Source organism: Cadophora gregata (assembly GCF_030347475.1).
Source record: "Cadophora gregata isolate MNR1 chromosome Unknown scaffold_3, whole genome shotgun sequence".
NCBI classification, from domain to species: domain Eukaryota; kingdom Fungi; phylum Ascomycota; class Leotiomycetes; order Helotiales; family Ploettnerulaceae; genus Cadophora; species Cadophora gregata.
The window spans coordinates 3,337,781-3,352,731 of NW_026695926.1; the positions used below are offsets into that span (position 1 = coordinate 3,337,781).

General features: G+C 47.9%; 5 protein-coding genes across 5 annotated transcripts; 3 read left to right on the top strand and 2 right to left on the bottom strand.

Moving 5' to 3' along the window:
- Positions 1-11: 11 nt before the first annotated feature.
- On the top strand, positions 12-1,705 carry ONS95_009618 (uncharacterized protein). Its single transcript, XM_058503220.1, has 5 exons — positions 12-343; positions 411-751; positions 802-1,103; positions 1,156-1,321; positions 1,376-1,705. Exons 1-5 carry the CDS (start codon positions 69-71, stop codon positions 1,561-1,563), a joined length of 1,272 nt encoding a protein of 423 aa, XP_058362155.1. The 5' UTR covers positions 12-68; the 3' UTR covers positions 1,564-1,705.
- A 183-nt stretch (positions 1,706-1,888) lies between these two features.
- Positions 1,889-4,396, bottom strand: ONS95_009619 (uncharacterized protein). The gene is made up of 6 exons (XM_058503221.1): positions 3,958-4,396; positions 3,797-3,910; positions 3,606-3,735; positions 3,178-3,544; positions 2,959-3,130; positions 1,889-2,907 (listed from the first exon to the last, which is right to left on the bottom strand). Exons 1-6 carry the CDS (start codon positions 4,286-4,288, stop codon positions 2,549-2,551), a joined length of 1,473 nt encoding a protein of 490 aa, XP_058362156.1. The 5' UTR covers positions 4,289-4,396; the 3' UTR covers positions 1,889-2,548.
- Positions 4,397-5,058: 662 nt separating this feature from the next.
- ONS95_009620 (uncharacterized protein) lies at positions 5,059-6,596 on the top strand. The gene has a single exon (XM_058503222.1). The coding sequence runs from the start codon at positions 5,266-5,268 to the stop codon at positions 6,571-6,573; it is 1,308 nt and encodes a 435-aa protein (XP_058362157.1). The 5' UTR covers positions 5,059-5,265; the 3' UTR covers positions 6,574-6,596.
- A 240-nt stretch (positions 6,597-6,836) lies between these two features.
- On the top strand, positions 6,837-11,810 carry ONS95_009621 (uncharacterized protein). The gene is made up of 9 exons (XM_058503223.1): positions 6,837-7,396; positions 7,464-7,736; positions 7,813-8,011; positions 8,068-8,184; positions 8,241-8,261; positions 8,308-8,370; positions 8,423-8,497; positions 8,547-8,720; positions 8,771-11,810. The coding sequence occupies exons 1-9, from the start codon at positions 7,316-7,318 to the stop codon at positions 11,398-11,400; spliced, it is 3,633 nt and encodes a 1,210-aa protein (XP_058362158.1). The 5' UTR covers positions 6,837-7,315; the 3' UTR covers positions 11,401-11,810.
- A 35-nt stretch (positions 11,811-11,845) lies between these two features.
- ONS95_009622 (uncharacterized protein) lies at positions 11,846-14,812 on the bottom strand. Its single transcript, XM_058503224.1, has 3 exons — positions 14,715-14,812; positions 13,482-14,649; positions 11,846-13,407 (listed from the first exon to the last, which is right to left on the bottom strand). The coding sequence occupies exons 2-3, from the start codon at positions 13,697-13,699 to the stop codon at positions 11,931-11,933; spliced, it is 1,695 nt and encodes a 564-aa protein (XP_058362159.1). The 5' UTR covers positions 13,700-14,649; positions 14,715-14,812; the 3' UTR covers positions 11,846-11,930.
- Positions 14,813-14,951: the final 139 nt, after the last annotated feature.

Here is a 14,951-nt window from a genome sequence, read left to right on the forward strand (position 1 = left end):
GCCCAGCCCAACGGCCATCCACCTTCACCAATCCCTGCTTACCTGTAAACACGACATCTTTGATATTCATGATTTCCTCGCGTCGTATATTCTTGCGGCTAGGAACGCTGGTCTTGGATAGACCTTGCCCTATCTTATATTCCTTCTCATATCGCGCAGGTCGCGTCACGTTGCGCTCCCTATCGTCCCTAGCCACCCCTGCGTCGTTTGAAGAAGAGAGGGAGGTGGACTTCGAAAAATTCTACCCAATGACCTTGGGCGAAGTCATCAATGAGAAATACAAAGTCATGGCTAAACTTGGCTTCGGGTCAGCAAGCACGATATGGTGTTGTCGTAATCTGGTGTGAGTGAAACCCCAGCGGGGTGATGCAGAAAGATCAGAAAGATTCGACGTTAACGAGATATACCAGCACGAATAAATATGCCGCATTGAAAATCTACGCCCACGATCTGGTTTCAGAAGATGATATTGACAACGAAACTGCAATTTACAAACATCTCAGTTCCACGGGCAACCCTGACCATCCTGGCAGGACGTATGTCCGCACCATTCAGGATTCCTTCTTCGTCACGAGCAGAGCGGGGAACCCGCATCACTGCTTAGTTCACGAGGTCCTTTCGAACGATATATTGACCCTCCGGTATGCTCACCCAGATCGTAAACTGCCCGAAGCCATGTTGAAGCAATTTTTGATTCATTTACTGCTCGCTCTTGATTTCTTGCATAGCGAGTGCCACATCATTCATACAGGTCAGGTCGCCCTTCTCAGTATCTCTTGAACACCATTGACAGGGTAATAGATATTAAGGAAGAGAATATTTTGCTTGGTTTGATCGATTCATCGATCTTGGAACAGCTGGACACGAAAGAAGTCGCGACATCGAGCCTGTACAACAGTGTCAGGGGGTACAATCTCTACCGCAGCGCAAACTTCGGCATTCCAAAAAAGTTTGGCCGTCCAATCCTGTGTGACTTCTCTCTCGCTCGAAACGTACAGGTCGCGCACTCCCACGACATCCAGCCGGATCCCTACCGGGCTCCGGAAGTCATTCTAGAAATGCCGTGGGGCTATGCTGTGGATGTATGGAATGTCGGAGTTATGGTGCGAGCCCTTCTGCATGTGCTGAGAACATGAAACTAAGATGATTCCCTAGGTCTGGGATATGTTTGAGAATAGACGCATGTTCGATGGTACCGACTCCAAGACTGGCCAGTATGAGAACCGCTTTCACCTTGCCAGTATAGTTGGTCTTCTGGGGCCTCCTCCCCTCGAGTTTCTACAGCGAAGCAAGTATAGTTCCGTGTATTTCGATGACAGAGGTAAGTATTTGGTTCCGAAGATCCATATTCGCCAGTCTAATGCGTACGCGATAGGTAACTGGAAGTGTCTGAATCCTATTGTACAAGTGTCCTGGGAAGACTCTCAGAAGAATCCTAAGGTTTCTGATAAGCAAGGGTTTCTCAATTTCGTCCGTAGAATGGTCAGATGGACGCCAGAATCCAGAGCGTCGGCTGCTGAGCTGTTAGAAGACCCGTGGCTTCTTAGTGATGTGGAGGAGTAGGATTTGGTCTTGGTTTGGAAATGTAGGCAGCTACTGGTAGTGTCGATGTCCCCAAAGACAGATTATGGAACAAGGCTATAATTTATTCGTAATCAGAGTCTTGAAAGAAAGACTTAATTCTAGTTCCACTAAAATCCATGGGTCACTACCCTCGACTCATGTGCAGCGCGGAGACAGTCAATAATATGTATAAAGTAAGCACTCCATTTCTGTACCATCTACCTATCATATTGATAGCAACTATACACATAATTGGAAGCTATAATGAATTCTTCAAGTCCATTGGTGAGGAGACTTTGGTTTATGGAGAGGCAGTCATGACATCGTCGATTGGAGGAAATTTCATCAATAGTTTTGAACTGCCTTGAGCATTCCGGTACTTATGGTACCACAGTATGTGGTGTCAGCCACTCGTCAAAGAAAATCTTTCTGATCCTGGTGTAGTTTCTACGACCTTGGAGGTACAACCTTTGTTTGAGAATGCTCGACAGACAGCTCTGCCTTGCTTTATTCAAGGGCTAGTCTGACCATCTCGCCGGAATAGTTGCGCGTTAGACTTCAGATATCCAGGCGAATACCAATGAAGCCCTACACTCCGATCGGTACAGGTAGTGGGTTCTTTCCTGAAGATTCAAGTCGAACTAGTCATCTTGGGAAAATAGACGATTGAACTAATCCTTCTGCATCCCATAATCAAATCACAAATGCGATTCCTGTGCCCATGCACTGCTGCCTGACGATTTGCCTATATCACGAACTCAAAGGCAACGGCTGCGGGGATTTCCCAAACTCCATCTGAGAGCTGAGTTCTGGTAGTATCTAGACTTTGATGACCGTTCCAAGCCCCTCTCCCCTTTTCACCTAGCCATCCTAATGCTGTCTTCCTTTTCCCAACTCTAGCTCCGTTGTCGCTCCAAATGTTGGTTTTTGTTGTTTTGGTCGTGTATATGTTGGACTTCCTCTACAATTTTATTTAATAATGGGTCTACATTGAGTTCAAGTATGGATCATTTAGGTGCGCGAATGATTCTCTCGCGCCAAATCCTGTCCCATTCAACCTCTGATGGGGGACAATCTTAATCGTTGTCACGATCAACAATACAATGTACCATTCGGCGACAGCGACGAAGAGCGGAAGGCCAAGAAAAAACCCTCCGTCATCCAGACTCTCATTGAAGGCACGTGCCAGAGCCCAGGCATTAAAAAAGCCACCTCCAATCATATCTATGTAGAATATCAGGATGTAAAGGCTACTGATGTCTTCACGTTGTATATTCTTGGTCAGAGATAGTTCGCTTCGAGCTGCCATGCGAAAACCTTGACCAGCGGCACAGAACACAAACCCTGAAATGGATGTAAGCAAGTGATTCCGAAATTGGGAGCAAGCTAACTTACCAACCATTACCACCTCCCAGCTTTGAGCTATCCCCATGAGAAGCAGCCCTACCATCGAACACGAGGCACAGAAGCAGCAAACATTAAGATTATCCCAACCTGTCGGGAAAAGATATATCAGTGCTAGGGGTGGTAAGTTGACGAGATTGCTCAATGATTGTATTTTGGATGCCTATAGAAATTAGATTGTGTGATCTTCAATTGTTATCTCACACTCACATCTTTGAGGCTCATTCCGAATTTCCTTGTCAGGACTTGCAGTAAAGTGCTCCCTGACATCAGCTGTCCGAATACATTGGTGAAGGAGAAAGTCAAGATTAAGAAGAAGACTTTTGGTGATGTGAAAAGGACACGGAGAGTGCTGAACCGAGTGCGCAGAGTTCTAACGACGAAATGACCATTGTTGTGTTGTCGTGGGGCTTCAAAAGGCATCTTCCAATTGAGAGCTGCAAATGCGAGAGCCAAGGAACCGATTGCTAGAGTCAAAGGATACCAAATACATTTATCCATCAAATATGCGGAAGCCATTTTGGCCAGAAAATTGGGTATCAAGACAACCATCTGCCCAAGAGTAAGCTTCGAGAGTCTGCGTCAATTGCTTGTTAACATGGAACATTCTGGGGATTCAGTCACTGCAAAGTTCGTACCTTCGATCCTCTGGGGTAACAGAGGTGAGAAGCATGAAAAGTATTTCTATACGCATGTAAGGTCCAGAAGCAACTATAACAGTAAGTGAAGAAACCCATGTCCATTCCACCGAAAGCAGGCGGGTTCCTACTTCAGCATTGTTAGTAAGACAAAAGAATAAACTTGTATGAGATTAATCGAAGCCGCCTACATATTAAGTAAATCCATAGCTGTCCTAGGATATGGAAGAATAAATTCAGCTGGAGCATTCGAATCATGCCCCATTTTCGAAGACGTGAGGGTATGTAAACGCTTGCAACAAGAGCTAGATTGTGAGCGATGCGTACGTAGGTAGGATTCCCATGAACTTACAGAGAGCAGTGTCGAGGTTTACTTGTTTAGACGTGACGGAAGCGAGCTTTTTTTGAACGGGGATAGAATTGGTTATGCAATGCTTCCTCCCTGAAATCATGTTGGAAAGACCAGCTGGTTTGGCCAAGTCGCTACAGATGAAGTCTTCGTATAACTGTAAGAGAGGAGCTTCCGAGAACTGATATGACACGCTAACAAGTATCATAACTCCAAAGCAGCATATATTGGTGGAGAGATTATCGGGCGCTGCGGTGGTGGAAGCCGTTGGCAAATTTGACGCAAGAATGGGCTCATCAACTGTGTGATTCCTTCCTGGATCTCGCGGTCTCATGACTGGGTAAGACACAATCACCTGGATGACTTATGACATTTTTAGAGCACGCTTTCCATCATCTTCGGTGCTTGCAAAAAATAGATGCTTCATCAAAGGTACACAGCAATGTACAGAAGTATTTACAGAAATAGATTTCGGGTGTGCCAGTTCTCAAAAAGAATGAGATCCTAGGCGAGCCCTTACGCACCCTTGTCTTTTTTGGACTCTGCATTTGCCACAGGGTACTTCGGTGAGTGGTTCAATACCAGGATTTCAAGATCCATTCCCTGTCAGCTCTTCAGAAGTTCGTTGTGATTCTGACCTGTCGTCTCCTCGAAACTTATTGGCATGCGGAACTTTTCTTTTTCGGGGGCAACAGTCCTATCATAGATCGCACTAGTACAATTGCGACACTGTCACATAAATAGCGCTGCATCGTCCTCAGCCAAGTGGCGATTGTTTCATGAGTGAGAGTCCAGGCATGCTGTCACAGCCTTATCTCATCAAATGTCCAAGAAATTCCATTCAGTACGGAGCAGCCATATGCCTCGAAGGTGCTTGCTGTTGGGACACTAAAAGTAGCAACCAATGTGCTTTAGTTGTGTATGTAAGGTTTCATGTAATGAGAATCAGATACTTTTTAGATTGAAGAGAGATTATACAAGCAGATCTGTGCTCCACGACCTGAAAGACGATCGCAAGAGAGCCTACAGACTTTGAGGCTGTGACTGGACAATGCTGAACCTTGAGCTCTCTCAATTAGTCCGGTAAGATGTACAAGGCTGGTCGTTCTGCCTTGTCAAGTTGCCTTTAGGCAATATTGTTGGTCATGGGGGAATATTGGGCACCTATGATGACCCCAGATCTGGTGTGCGCTGGCTGGGGCTGCCCACTCGTCAAGAGAACGAGGCTCAAATTTATTGCCATGTTCTTTGCGGGGCTGGCAATACTTTACCAACAAAGACAGATTCTAGACCTATATTGTACCATTTCACATGTACCTAGCCTGGGTACAATCGACTTGTTTCTGGCACTACTCCCATCTCTCTGCAGTGATGTCTAGTTCTACTGGTCGAAAGAGTGATAGATCCAGAAGGAGAAACCAGGAAGAAGATGGCGAGGACGGCAGAAACAGAGACATTACGCCCCGTGGATTTGGTCACAATCCAGCAACCTGCTCCAACATGGAAGGTTTGGGAGAATGCGTTCAGCAGTGTCATCTGGATGACTGCAGAAGTGCTTCTGTGGGCGAATGGGATGATTACAGAGGCTCGACCAGCGAAAATGCTACGATATCAAGCTCATCATCTTCATGGGGGAATTGGAAATGGGCGACTGCTGAACCAAGAGGATATTGGTGGAGATCGAAAGAAAACGAACGGAATGAAGTCGAATATGAATACGACTCAGAATCTGAGGGCCCCAACACCGAGCCGGTTGCATCTTCGTCTCGCTACTTTACAATTGCTCAGGCCCAGGAATTAACCTCAAGCCAGATCTCCTGGCACTCAAATTATACTCAGAGTGCTGGGCCACACCAGATCGACCAGAACTGCGACAATGTGGCATCTAGGAAATATTATGCCGAGCGAAGTTCCAATCCCGTTTCTAAGCAAAGAGTTTCATACAACACAAGTCAACGCGGGACAAAGCCCTACCCAGCTGTCCCGTCTCAGGGATTTTACTTGGGACGGACAGTCTTTTCTGACAACGAGGAATCACCCGAGGACCATTTCAACTCCACAGGTGAGGGAAGCGAGAGCATGTCAACTAATATCTCTGGATCCGACTTTACGCAACCACCTCAATTACCCCCAATGTCCATACCCCCACCGATCATTTGCGGTTGTGACGCAAGAGACAATCTTTGTGGTGTCTTGATATTCCCCTCCCGGCCAAAACCAAAGGATGGGAAGATCAGCTCGAAGAGGAGTACAAGCAAGGCAGGATCAAGCTCAGCATTTGATTCAGGAGAATCGAGATCAGGATCTGGTAAACTTTCTGCGATGGATTTCAGGGCCCAAATGGTTCAGGATGTGGTCCGATTATCATGCCTGGGATCACTCCATCCCCAAGGCCTCGACCTCCACTCGGGAGTAATTCTAGGAGGGACTGGAGTGATTACGAGGACGATATTCGCAGATGGGAAGAAGGTTACCAGGATTGGAAGAACATCACTTGTCGCTGTCGTCGCGGGTATTTTGATGAAGATGGGCGGTGGGTATCTGGAGAAAAAGTTCGGGAAGGGACGATGCTTCCAAACCCACGTTGGGAGTCCAACGACGGCTTTGCGCCAGATGTGAGATCAATCAGGAAAAGTACCAAGTAAGATTGTTTGATAGAACCTACAGGTACTAGCAATATTATAGTTAGAATTCAATCAATAATGCTCGTGTAAACCAGGGTTTGTTAACTAATAATGGCTCAAGCCTATTGGGTTGCAAGTCACAGGCATTCCAATTTTGGTTCGTAGGAAACCAATAAGCTCAAATTCCAAGCAACCGTCTGTATAAAAATAAGACTCGACGCCGTTGATTTATTCTTCTGTATGTTTTTAATTTCCTATGGAACATACGAGTAGTAGCACAGTTAACAAAGTGCTGTCGCTGGAAGGCTGCACGTCCCACCGAAACTCTCCTGGTAGAATGGCAAAATGGCTTCATGGAATGCGGAACTGGAGAATGTGGCTGAATCACAGGTTATCCATTGGGGCCAGCGTCCTTGCTGCTGTGCAACCCACCTGTCCAGCTTTCAAAAAGTGAGGCGAACGGAACGCTGAGAATTTGCAAGCTTTCGTGCCCACGTTGGCTTCTGCCTCGTTTGCCTCGATCACCTCGAAGGTGATAGAGCCATCAATTGGAAAGTCATGGATTTTGCTGCCCAAGTTGTGCCTGATGAACATTGTATGGACGCCCAAGGCTCATTTCGTCTGATGATGGTAAAATTGCCTCATGATAAAAGGACAGGCCCTCAAACAATGGCCTTGTCGTTGAATAGGGAGAAGGAGCTGAAGATCCCGAAGTGTAAAGCAAAAATATCGATCACATGGCGTCCACTGAAGTGGGAGCCTGCATGGGCAGCGTCTCTGGTGTATCTCTCCCCACACCGATCAGCATGGGTATTGAAGTCAGAGCCCCAGCCCATATCAGATCCACGGCGGGCATTGGTCCCTGCTGTTACTGACCTCACCCAGCTGTTTAACCAACAACTCACCTCTGACCCCAGGAAGAGAATCGGAAATACGTCGACCTCGAACATCCAGCATATGCCATGTAAACTCGAGGATCTTCTGAAGACAGTTGTCAGCCTCACCGAAACTCACAAGAAAAACCGAACAGTAGCCCAATCAAGAATCGAGACAGCTTTGATAGCCATCAGTTCGCATGCTAAGGCTATTGATGTGCTCATCCAACAGCAACCTGACATTACAGCGGTTGTATGGGGAGCTTTTCGATTTCTTATCGGCGTATGTAAACAATTCAACTGGTGCCTTGTAGGATCAGGTAGTGGAGGTTTCCATGACTGATACAAGAGAAAATTAGATCGCCGCAAAAGAAATAGAGGGCTCGGAGAAGATCAACGAGGCTCTGGTATCCATCGTCGCAAACCTTGAGCGCTGGAATAAATACATCGAACTCTTTGATGAATTTGAAGGTGTACGGAAAGCCGCAGCTCGACTTTTTAGTCAGATAATAAATTTCTTGGTCCGAGCGAGGATTTACTACCAAAAATCTCGTGCTGGTGAGGCAGAACTCATTCTTTGGCCCCTATTTAGAACACTACTAAATTGGCCCCAGCACGTCATATCAAGATTGCTTTCAGCACTTGGTCTGAAAAATACAAGAACATCATGAATCTCATCAACCAGGAGTCTATTTCCCTAGAGCGCGAAACCGCCCTTGCATTTAAATTCAGCAAGTCTTTTATTGTAAGCGTCAGAATTTGAGATTGCTAATAGTCATTTGCTCAGGATATCTCCGAGATCAGAAAGGTATGCCTAGCAAGCAGTCGTTTAAGCATCGGTTAATTTTAAAAAGTCCAAGAGACTCGTTTTGCGCTGGAACAAGCCGAGGCCTCCAAGCAAGAAGCCTTTCGTGAAGGTCAAGCAAACCCATTTTAGCGTCTGCGCTCGTGTAACTGAACCTGATGTAGAAAGCTCCGCAAGGACCCGCGAGACACAACTGAACGTGGAAAAGGCCACAGCAAATCTTCGCAATTTCCAAGGAGGTAGGTATTTCTGGTAGAGGCATCTAACTTATTCGCTGAATATTGCTAGATACTGAAAAATACCGACAATCGGCCGCTTTGCAATGGTTATCTCAAACCCAACACCCACGTCCTACCACATCTGTGGAAGAAGGTACATATGTGTGGATCCTTCAACGTGAGGAATGGAAGAGTTGGAAAAATGACGTGTACTCAAAGCCACTGTGCATATTGGGCTCTCCTGGTAGCTTTACGCCATCTTAAAATGTTTCCGAGCTAATCATAATGTCGTAGGAGCTGGGAAGTCTATCTTAGCTCGACATCTCTGTAACACTTCTGAAACAGAGATTACGGTTTCATACTTCTTTTGGAGCGTCATCAGTGATGATCTCGCAAAGCCCACTCCATTTGCTGCTGCTATGCTCTATAACTTGCTACAGCACGAAATCGTCAAGTCAACTGACGACTATACAACTACCATCAAACAGATAACAGCCTTATTTTCTTCACAAAAGCGTGTGAACGATGTTCCATTTCACAAGTTATGGGACATATTTCAATCACTAGTGAGAGCTGTCCCCGAAGTAATGATTATCATTGATGGTTTGGACGAATGCGATGGAGATACCAGGGCTGAACTCGGCTCAGCTATTATTGCGCTCTCCTCACTACCAAATACCAGAGTGGTTGTTTTGTTTCGACATCACAGACAATTGGAGACTCTCTTTCAGAATGCTTTCAAGATTGAGCTTACACCAGCTTCAAGTATGAATGACATTGATCTTTATGTGAAGGCAGAGATCCGACGTCATCCCCAGAAATTGGGACCGCTGAAAAAGGAAATTCTTGAAACTGTGTCGAGATCAGCAAACGGAATGTTCTTGTGGACATCCATGCTCGTCGACGAGCTCAAAGATGCAGAAACGTTGAACATACAACGCCAGTGCCTGAAAAGCGTTCCACCGGACTTATACACCTTTTACTCAAGGATTCTCCAGAAAGCAGGATTGAAGTTACATTCAAAGTCGCTCAGAAGAGAGATTTTTCTCATCCTAGTCGGTCTTCGTCAAGCTCTGAGATGTCAAGAGATCTCATTTGTGCTAAGCTTGATGCACGAGACCGTGTCAACGGTGGACAATCACAACGCTCTGATCGAGTCAGATGAGGCATTGTCGCAGGTTTGTGGCCATCTGGTGCGTATATCAGACGGCCGAATACACCTGATGCACCAAACTGTCAAGGATTTTTTGCTTTGTCAGGGGGATCGATCGACACAAGTAACCCAAGATGAAGCCGAAGCCTACCTTGCCTTCAAGTGCCTTGCGGCGTTGTCACAAGACGAGTATCGCTCGCTAAACCACATTTCAATTCTCATCCGGCAGAACGTTTCTGCAGCTGCGGTAAAAGAGGAAGACAAATACTTCTATCAGTATGCCGCAACACATTGGTATGGGCATTTGATCGCAGTTCAAAATCCAGAGCCTCGGCTTGTACAACTTGCCGCATCTTTTCTGCGAGGCAATGAATTCGTGTCCTGGTCGGAATTTGTGTATCATCTAAGCGGATCTCAAGGAATAGCGCTAGAAGTGGCGTCGAAATTGAGAAGTTGGAAAGCCGGGCTAGATGATGAAGTGAGAAATATGCTTCCACTTGGAATCTATTTCGCAGGACCCTATCGTGCCGCAGCTGATGGTTTCGACGAAAATGCTGGCGATAAAACCTTACCATTTCTGACTCTCTATCAGCTAGGGGAGTTTTTGAATCTTTCAACTAGAATCAAGGAGGCATTCCAAGTCAAGAAAACCGTTGCTGAAGGACTGGCCAAACTGCTAGGAGAACGAAATCCACTATCATTGAAAGCGGAGTCGGCGTTTGCTCTCGAGTATCTCGGGCAGAGACGATTTCCAGAAGCGGAAGCAACCTTTGGAAGACTTGCCCAGATTCAACGTGAAGTGATTGGAACTGACTGCCCTGATTGTTTTCAGAGTTTACAACGACAAGGCATGGCTGAGCTTTGGATGACCAAGTTTACTGACGCGGATTCAAACCTTACGGAATCTCTCCAAGGGCTGCTCAGTACCACGGGGCCGCAGAGCTTTCTGTATCTCATGTCGCAACTTACTTTGGGACAAGTCTTGGAATACACCGGAGAAGTGAGACGAGCAGTGTTGGACTATGAGCACGTTTGGAGATATCGCAAATCAACTCTGGGCGCAGACAACCCCATGGCTGTATGGGCACAGTGTGCAATGGTATCAGGATTTCGGAAATTGAGGCGTTACGAGGAAGCAGAAAATGCCGTCGTTGAAGTCATCGATGCCAGAACCAGGACTCTGGGTCCAAGAACAGCGTCAACAGTAGACGCAGTCATCCAACGCCTTGTGCTTTTCCTTGACTCTGAGAGGTTCTCTGAAGCTTTAGAAATGGCAGACTTCATTCTTGATGGGAACTTGGTGGACGAATGGTTCGAGCGCACTTGCCAAGTCGAGCATGTACGGGCCATGTTAGAGCTTTTCACGGGAAATATCGACGTTGCAATCGATATCCTGGAGACTTCGGTGGACGAAGCACTGAAAAGAAACGAGGATGGAAGAGTAAGATCGATATTGTGGGTTAGGCTGGACCTTGCAACACTATTGCGTAGAAAAGGAAGGGACAACGATGCCTTGATGCTATTCGACGACATTGTCACGAGGATAGTTAGCGAGTCAAGTAACAGCGTGCCGGTTTCAACCTGGGAACTTACTCAATCTCCACATGATCTGCAGATTGCAGAGCAGGCTCTGAGACTGGTAAGAGACATCAAAATCTATGAAGCTGAGGCATTGTTGAAGCAGAACGAGTTGAAATGGGCCAGACAGGAAGACTTTTGGATTTTGGACGGAAGTCCACCAGCGGACACGGCATATATGAAGAGGCCGTAGAACGGTGCTGGATGCGTCGAGATAGTTAAGGGGTACTCTCACTGCCAGAATCGTGGCTAGAAATTGGATTTATTGGCTATTATGTTTCAAAGAGAGGGACAACAACTACCCAGACTAGCAATACAATCATGACGCAAGTCGCCGATGAATCATTGGAGTGACTTCAAAGCCAACCTGGAACTCCGGACTAAACTTTAATCAGGGAGATCCAGTAAGAGGACCACGAAAATTTGGTTCGCCGCTTTAAGATATCGCCTCGTGGCCAGTGGTCACGAGTTTTGGAAATAGGCCTTGTTGAAATTGTGAGGTGGCACACATGTAGACTGAACGAAAGGCTAGAGAGGACATTTACTTTGGCACAAGAGAGATCAAGGGAAATGATTGTTCACACGCCCAATAAGTCACAGAACATATTCATACTAGTAGAAGAAAGAATCATAATATTCGCAAACTCAAGCCTAGTTACAAACCAGAACAAGCATCCCATTCAAAAACAAATCCACGTGACGACATAAAACCCGCCCAACGCCTCAATCATCCACATCCCTCGGATCATTCTCCTCCCAAAACCTCTTATAATCCTCCGAACTCTGCGTCTCAAAATGCTCAGGACACGTCAACGGCGCCAGCGGCGTCCCCGTCTGCTCAAACTTCGCCAGCCTCTCCCTCGTAATCTGCCGACTCTTATTCATACTATACACCGCGACCCTATGCGCCGAGCTCGTAACATGCAGGCCCCAATTCCACGCGGCACGAACCGTCAACGGCTGCGTATTCAGCGAGTTGTCCCAGCACCGACACACGATCTCGATCCAGCCCTCCACGTCGCACGGCAGGTCAAACTCCCACGTCCGCCACGTCCACTTGTGTTTCTTGGAGAGCTGGTCGTTCGGCACAGAGTACCAGCTGAATCCCCCGTCGGCGGACAATTCCACGCGTTCGGGCCAGCGACCACCGCCAGAGTACGCCCAACCTTTGCATCTGATGCTGCCGTTGTGGATGACGACCTGCTTGCTCCACGGCGACATGATCGCCGAACTGACCGGCATCTCCTGGATCTGGATCCCGTCCGTGGGCCGCTGGTTGTGCTTGCCGATCTGCTGGTTGAAATACAGGTACTCCTTGCTCTGCACGGGCGCCAGGGTAGGGTGCTCGATGGCTTTGATGCGGTATAGCCACTTCACGCTGCGGGCGCCGATGTACCCCAGGACGACTACGCGCAGCGGATACCCGTGGATCTTCGGGAGCGGCTCGCCGTTCATCTCCCAGGCGAGGATCACCTCGTTGGCTTTAACTTTGGACCAGGGCACGCTGACGACGTAGTTCATGGCTTGCTCGGCTTTGAAGTACGTCTCTGCGCCGTAGAGCTCGAGGTGTTTCCCGCCTTTGATGAGTCCACCGCAGTCTTTAATGACTTTCTTGAGGGAGATGCCCTTGTAGTGAGCTGTACCGATAGCGCCTTCTGCCCAGGGTGCTTGAGGAACTTCGTCGCCCTGGCCAGCGTAAAGGGCAATTTGCTCGATTCGACGGGTACCGGAGCATTGGATTGTGACGAGTTTTTCCATGCGGGGGAACTTGGACTCGTCCATTAGGTCGTCGAGGGTGTATTTCTTTGGGTTGGCGACCAGGCCGTCGAGATCGAGACTCCATTTCTCCTTCTCGATGACGGGAATTCCGCCGTGGTTTCGCACAAAGTGCAATGGGTTCGGTGTGACGGGTTTGGATGTCACGAGACGTTTGGGGGGTTCGCCGTTGTACGGGAATTGGAGGAGGTGTAACATGTCGGGATGTTTCTCTTCCAGGACGGTGGCCCAGGAGTCGTCTGAGGCGGTGGCTAGCTCGCCGCCGATGGCTGCGTGCCAGGCTTTGTAGTCGTCGCCAGGGAGGACGGGGTTCGTGTCTGGGATGGGACCCATTTGGTATTCTGGGTTGGGAGGGAAGGTTTGCGAGGTGAGGATTTTGTGGGCTTTGGCTTTCTTCTCGGGGTACTTCTCCCATTCGACATAGCTATGTAGTTGTCAATATCAATCAATCAATATATCTCACTACAATGTCAGATGGGAAGCTAGAGAGATGCATACCCTTTCCACCCATCAAGCTCCCTCTTGAACAACTCATCTCGATTCCCCACTGCATCAATAGCAGCTTGATCTTTTGTCAATTCTCCCCACACCACAGGCTGGATCTTCACAGTCTCCGATCCAGTCTGATCCAAGAACGGCAGTTTCGCTCCATTGATACCCTGCTCGATCTTCCACTCATCAGGACGATTAACTGTTTCAATGGCAGCGGCAGCCATTATGATAATTTCCTCTCTGTCACTCAGCTCAAAATATATAGTAAGAATATAAAAACCGAGAAAAGAAGTGAGCAGAACTCAGCCCTCTTCAGAAGAGGGGTAGTCCGTACCTTATCTTATACCGCCCTACCTGGGTACCTTACCTACCTGGGTACCTTACCTACCTGGGTACCTTACCTTACCTTACCTCACTCCTCCTCATCAGCTCCTCATTACCGGTCGCTCAGACACGGTTCCACAAGCAGCACGTACGGCCGCACCCATGCAGCAGCTTTCGATGAAGCCGTCATGCTATTTGGTGACTAACGCCTCATAATGCAGTGTAAGCGTGTGGGAGGTACAGGGATCGGCACCTCTCTTCCTGGCTGGTAAGCCAGTACTACCGTTTTTGGAGCTACGGGCCCGAAGATGCATGTGGATGGCATGTGGTGTGGAGGGGTTAGTTGTAGTTTTTCCTATTTGGGGTGGGGTTGGGAGTTTACAGGATGCGTGCGAGGTGGAGATCGGTTCTATGCCGTACTTGGCTTATGGCTGGGAGGATCTGGCTGGTGGCAAACTTTCCTGGTTCTTGACTTCCATTGTAAATGTCAATGGATTGCTTATTGTGGTACCTGTACTCCAGTCCCCAATGGCAGATTTTTGTGTTCCAGACTGAGTGACGATGTTAGGAGGGGCAATTCAATTGTCGCTGACATAACCGGCAGTTCCGGCATTCATAAAAATCACCTCGCTCGCTTGCTTTGCTTGCTTGCTTGATTATGCAGGCCTGCGTGAATCCCCAACCAAAGATTCCACAATTTTCAATACAACCCACTTCGTACCGTCAGCACGTCAGCGATTGTCCCTATCCAGGTCGGCCCCGAAGCTTCTTTCCGGAAAGCCTTGCGGTTCAATCCTGACTCTGGATCAAATGAGGAGGTGGAGTCGGCTCGGTTGCTCTGTTTTGGAGCCTGGACCCTTGTGTGAGTGGGCTTGATGTGATGCCGAGATTGGAGAAGAGGAGAGGGGGATTTACGTTGAGGCTGTCAGTCAAGGACTGTTGGGTAGGAAGGAGGGAGTAGTAGAAGGGAATTGAGTTTGGCCCGGGGATGGCTCCGTGAGGTGAGTTTTGGGAGGGCTTGAGTGGTGAGAGGATGGGAGGAGGGAGGGAGGGAGGAAGGGAGGACAACCGCCCCGCACTAGTGTCATTGACAACCCCGCTTCAGGTTTGTACGAGTATTACCCCTCCTCTCTTCTACAGCACTCATTTTGT

Excerpts from the sequence above, each read along its gene's own strand:
- ONS95_009618 (XM_058503220.1), top strand. The coding sequence starts at position 69 with ATGATTTCCTCGCGTCGTATATTCTTGCGGCTAGGAACGCTGGTCTTG. Across the intron at positions 344-410 it reads TGGTGTTGTCGTAATCTGGT|CACGAATAAATATGCCGCAT; the intron begins GTGAGTGAAACC and ends GAGATATACCAG. Across the intron at positions 1,322-1,375 it reads CGTGTATTTCGATGACAGAG|GTAACTGGAAGTGTCTGAAT; the intron begins GTAAGTATTTGG and ends CGTACGCGATAG.
- ONS95_009619 (XM_058503221.1), bottom strand. The coding sequence starts at position 4,288 with ATGAGACCGCGAGATCCAGGAAGGAATCACACAGTTGATGAGCCCATT. Across the intron at positions 3,131-3,177 it reads TCGGAATGAGCCTCAAAGAT|GCATCCAAAATACAATCATT; the intron begins GTGAGTGTGAGA and ends TAATTTCTATAG. Across the intron at positions 2,908-2,958 it reads CTGGGAGGTGGTAATGGTTG|GGTTTGTGTTCTGTGCCGCT; the intron begins GTAAGTTAGCTT and ends CATCCATTTCAG.
- ONS95_009620 (XM_058503222.1), top strand. The coding sequence starts at position 5,266 with ATGTACCTAGCCTGGGTACAATCGACTTGTTTCTGGCACTACTCCCAT.
- ONS95_009621 (XM_058503223.1), top strand. The coding sequence starts at position 7,316 with ATGGCGTCCACTGAAGTGGGAGCCTGCATGGGCAGCGTCTCTGGTGTA. Across the intron at positions 7,397-7,463 it reads CGATCAGCATGGGTATTGAA|CTGTTTAACCAACAACTCAC; the intron begins GTCAGAGCCCCA and ends GACCTCACCCAG. Across the intron at positions 8,262-8,307 it reads ATATCTCCGAGATCAGAAAG|TCCAAGAGACTCGTTTTGCG; the intron begins GTATGCCTAGCA and ends AATTTTAAAAAG.
- ONS95_009622 (XM_058503224.1), bottom strand. The coding sequence starts at position 13,699 with ATGGCTGCCGCTGCCATTGAAACAGTTAATCGTCCTGATGAGTGGAAG. Across the intron at positions 13,408-13,481 it reads GAGCTTGATGGGTGGAAAGG|CTATGTCGAATGGGAGAAGT; the intron begins GTATGCATCTCT and ends ACAACTACATAG.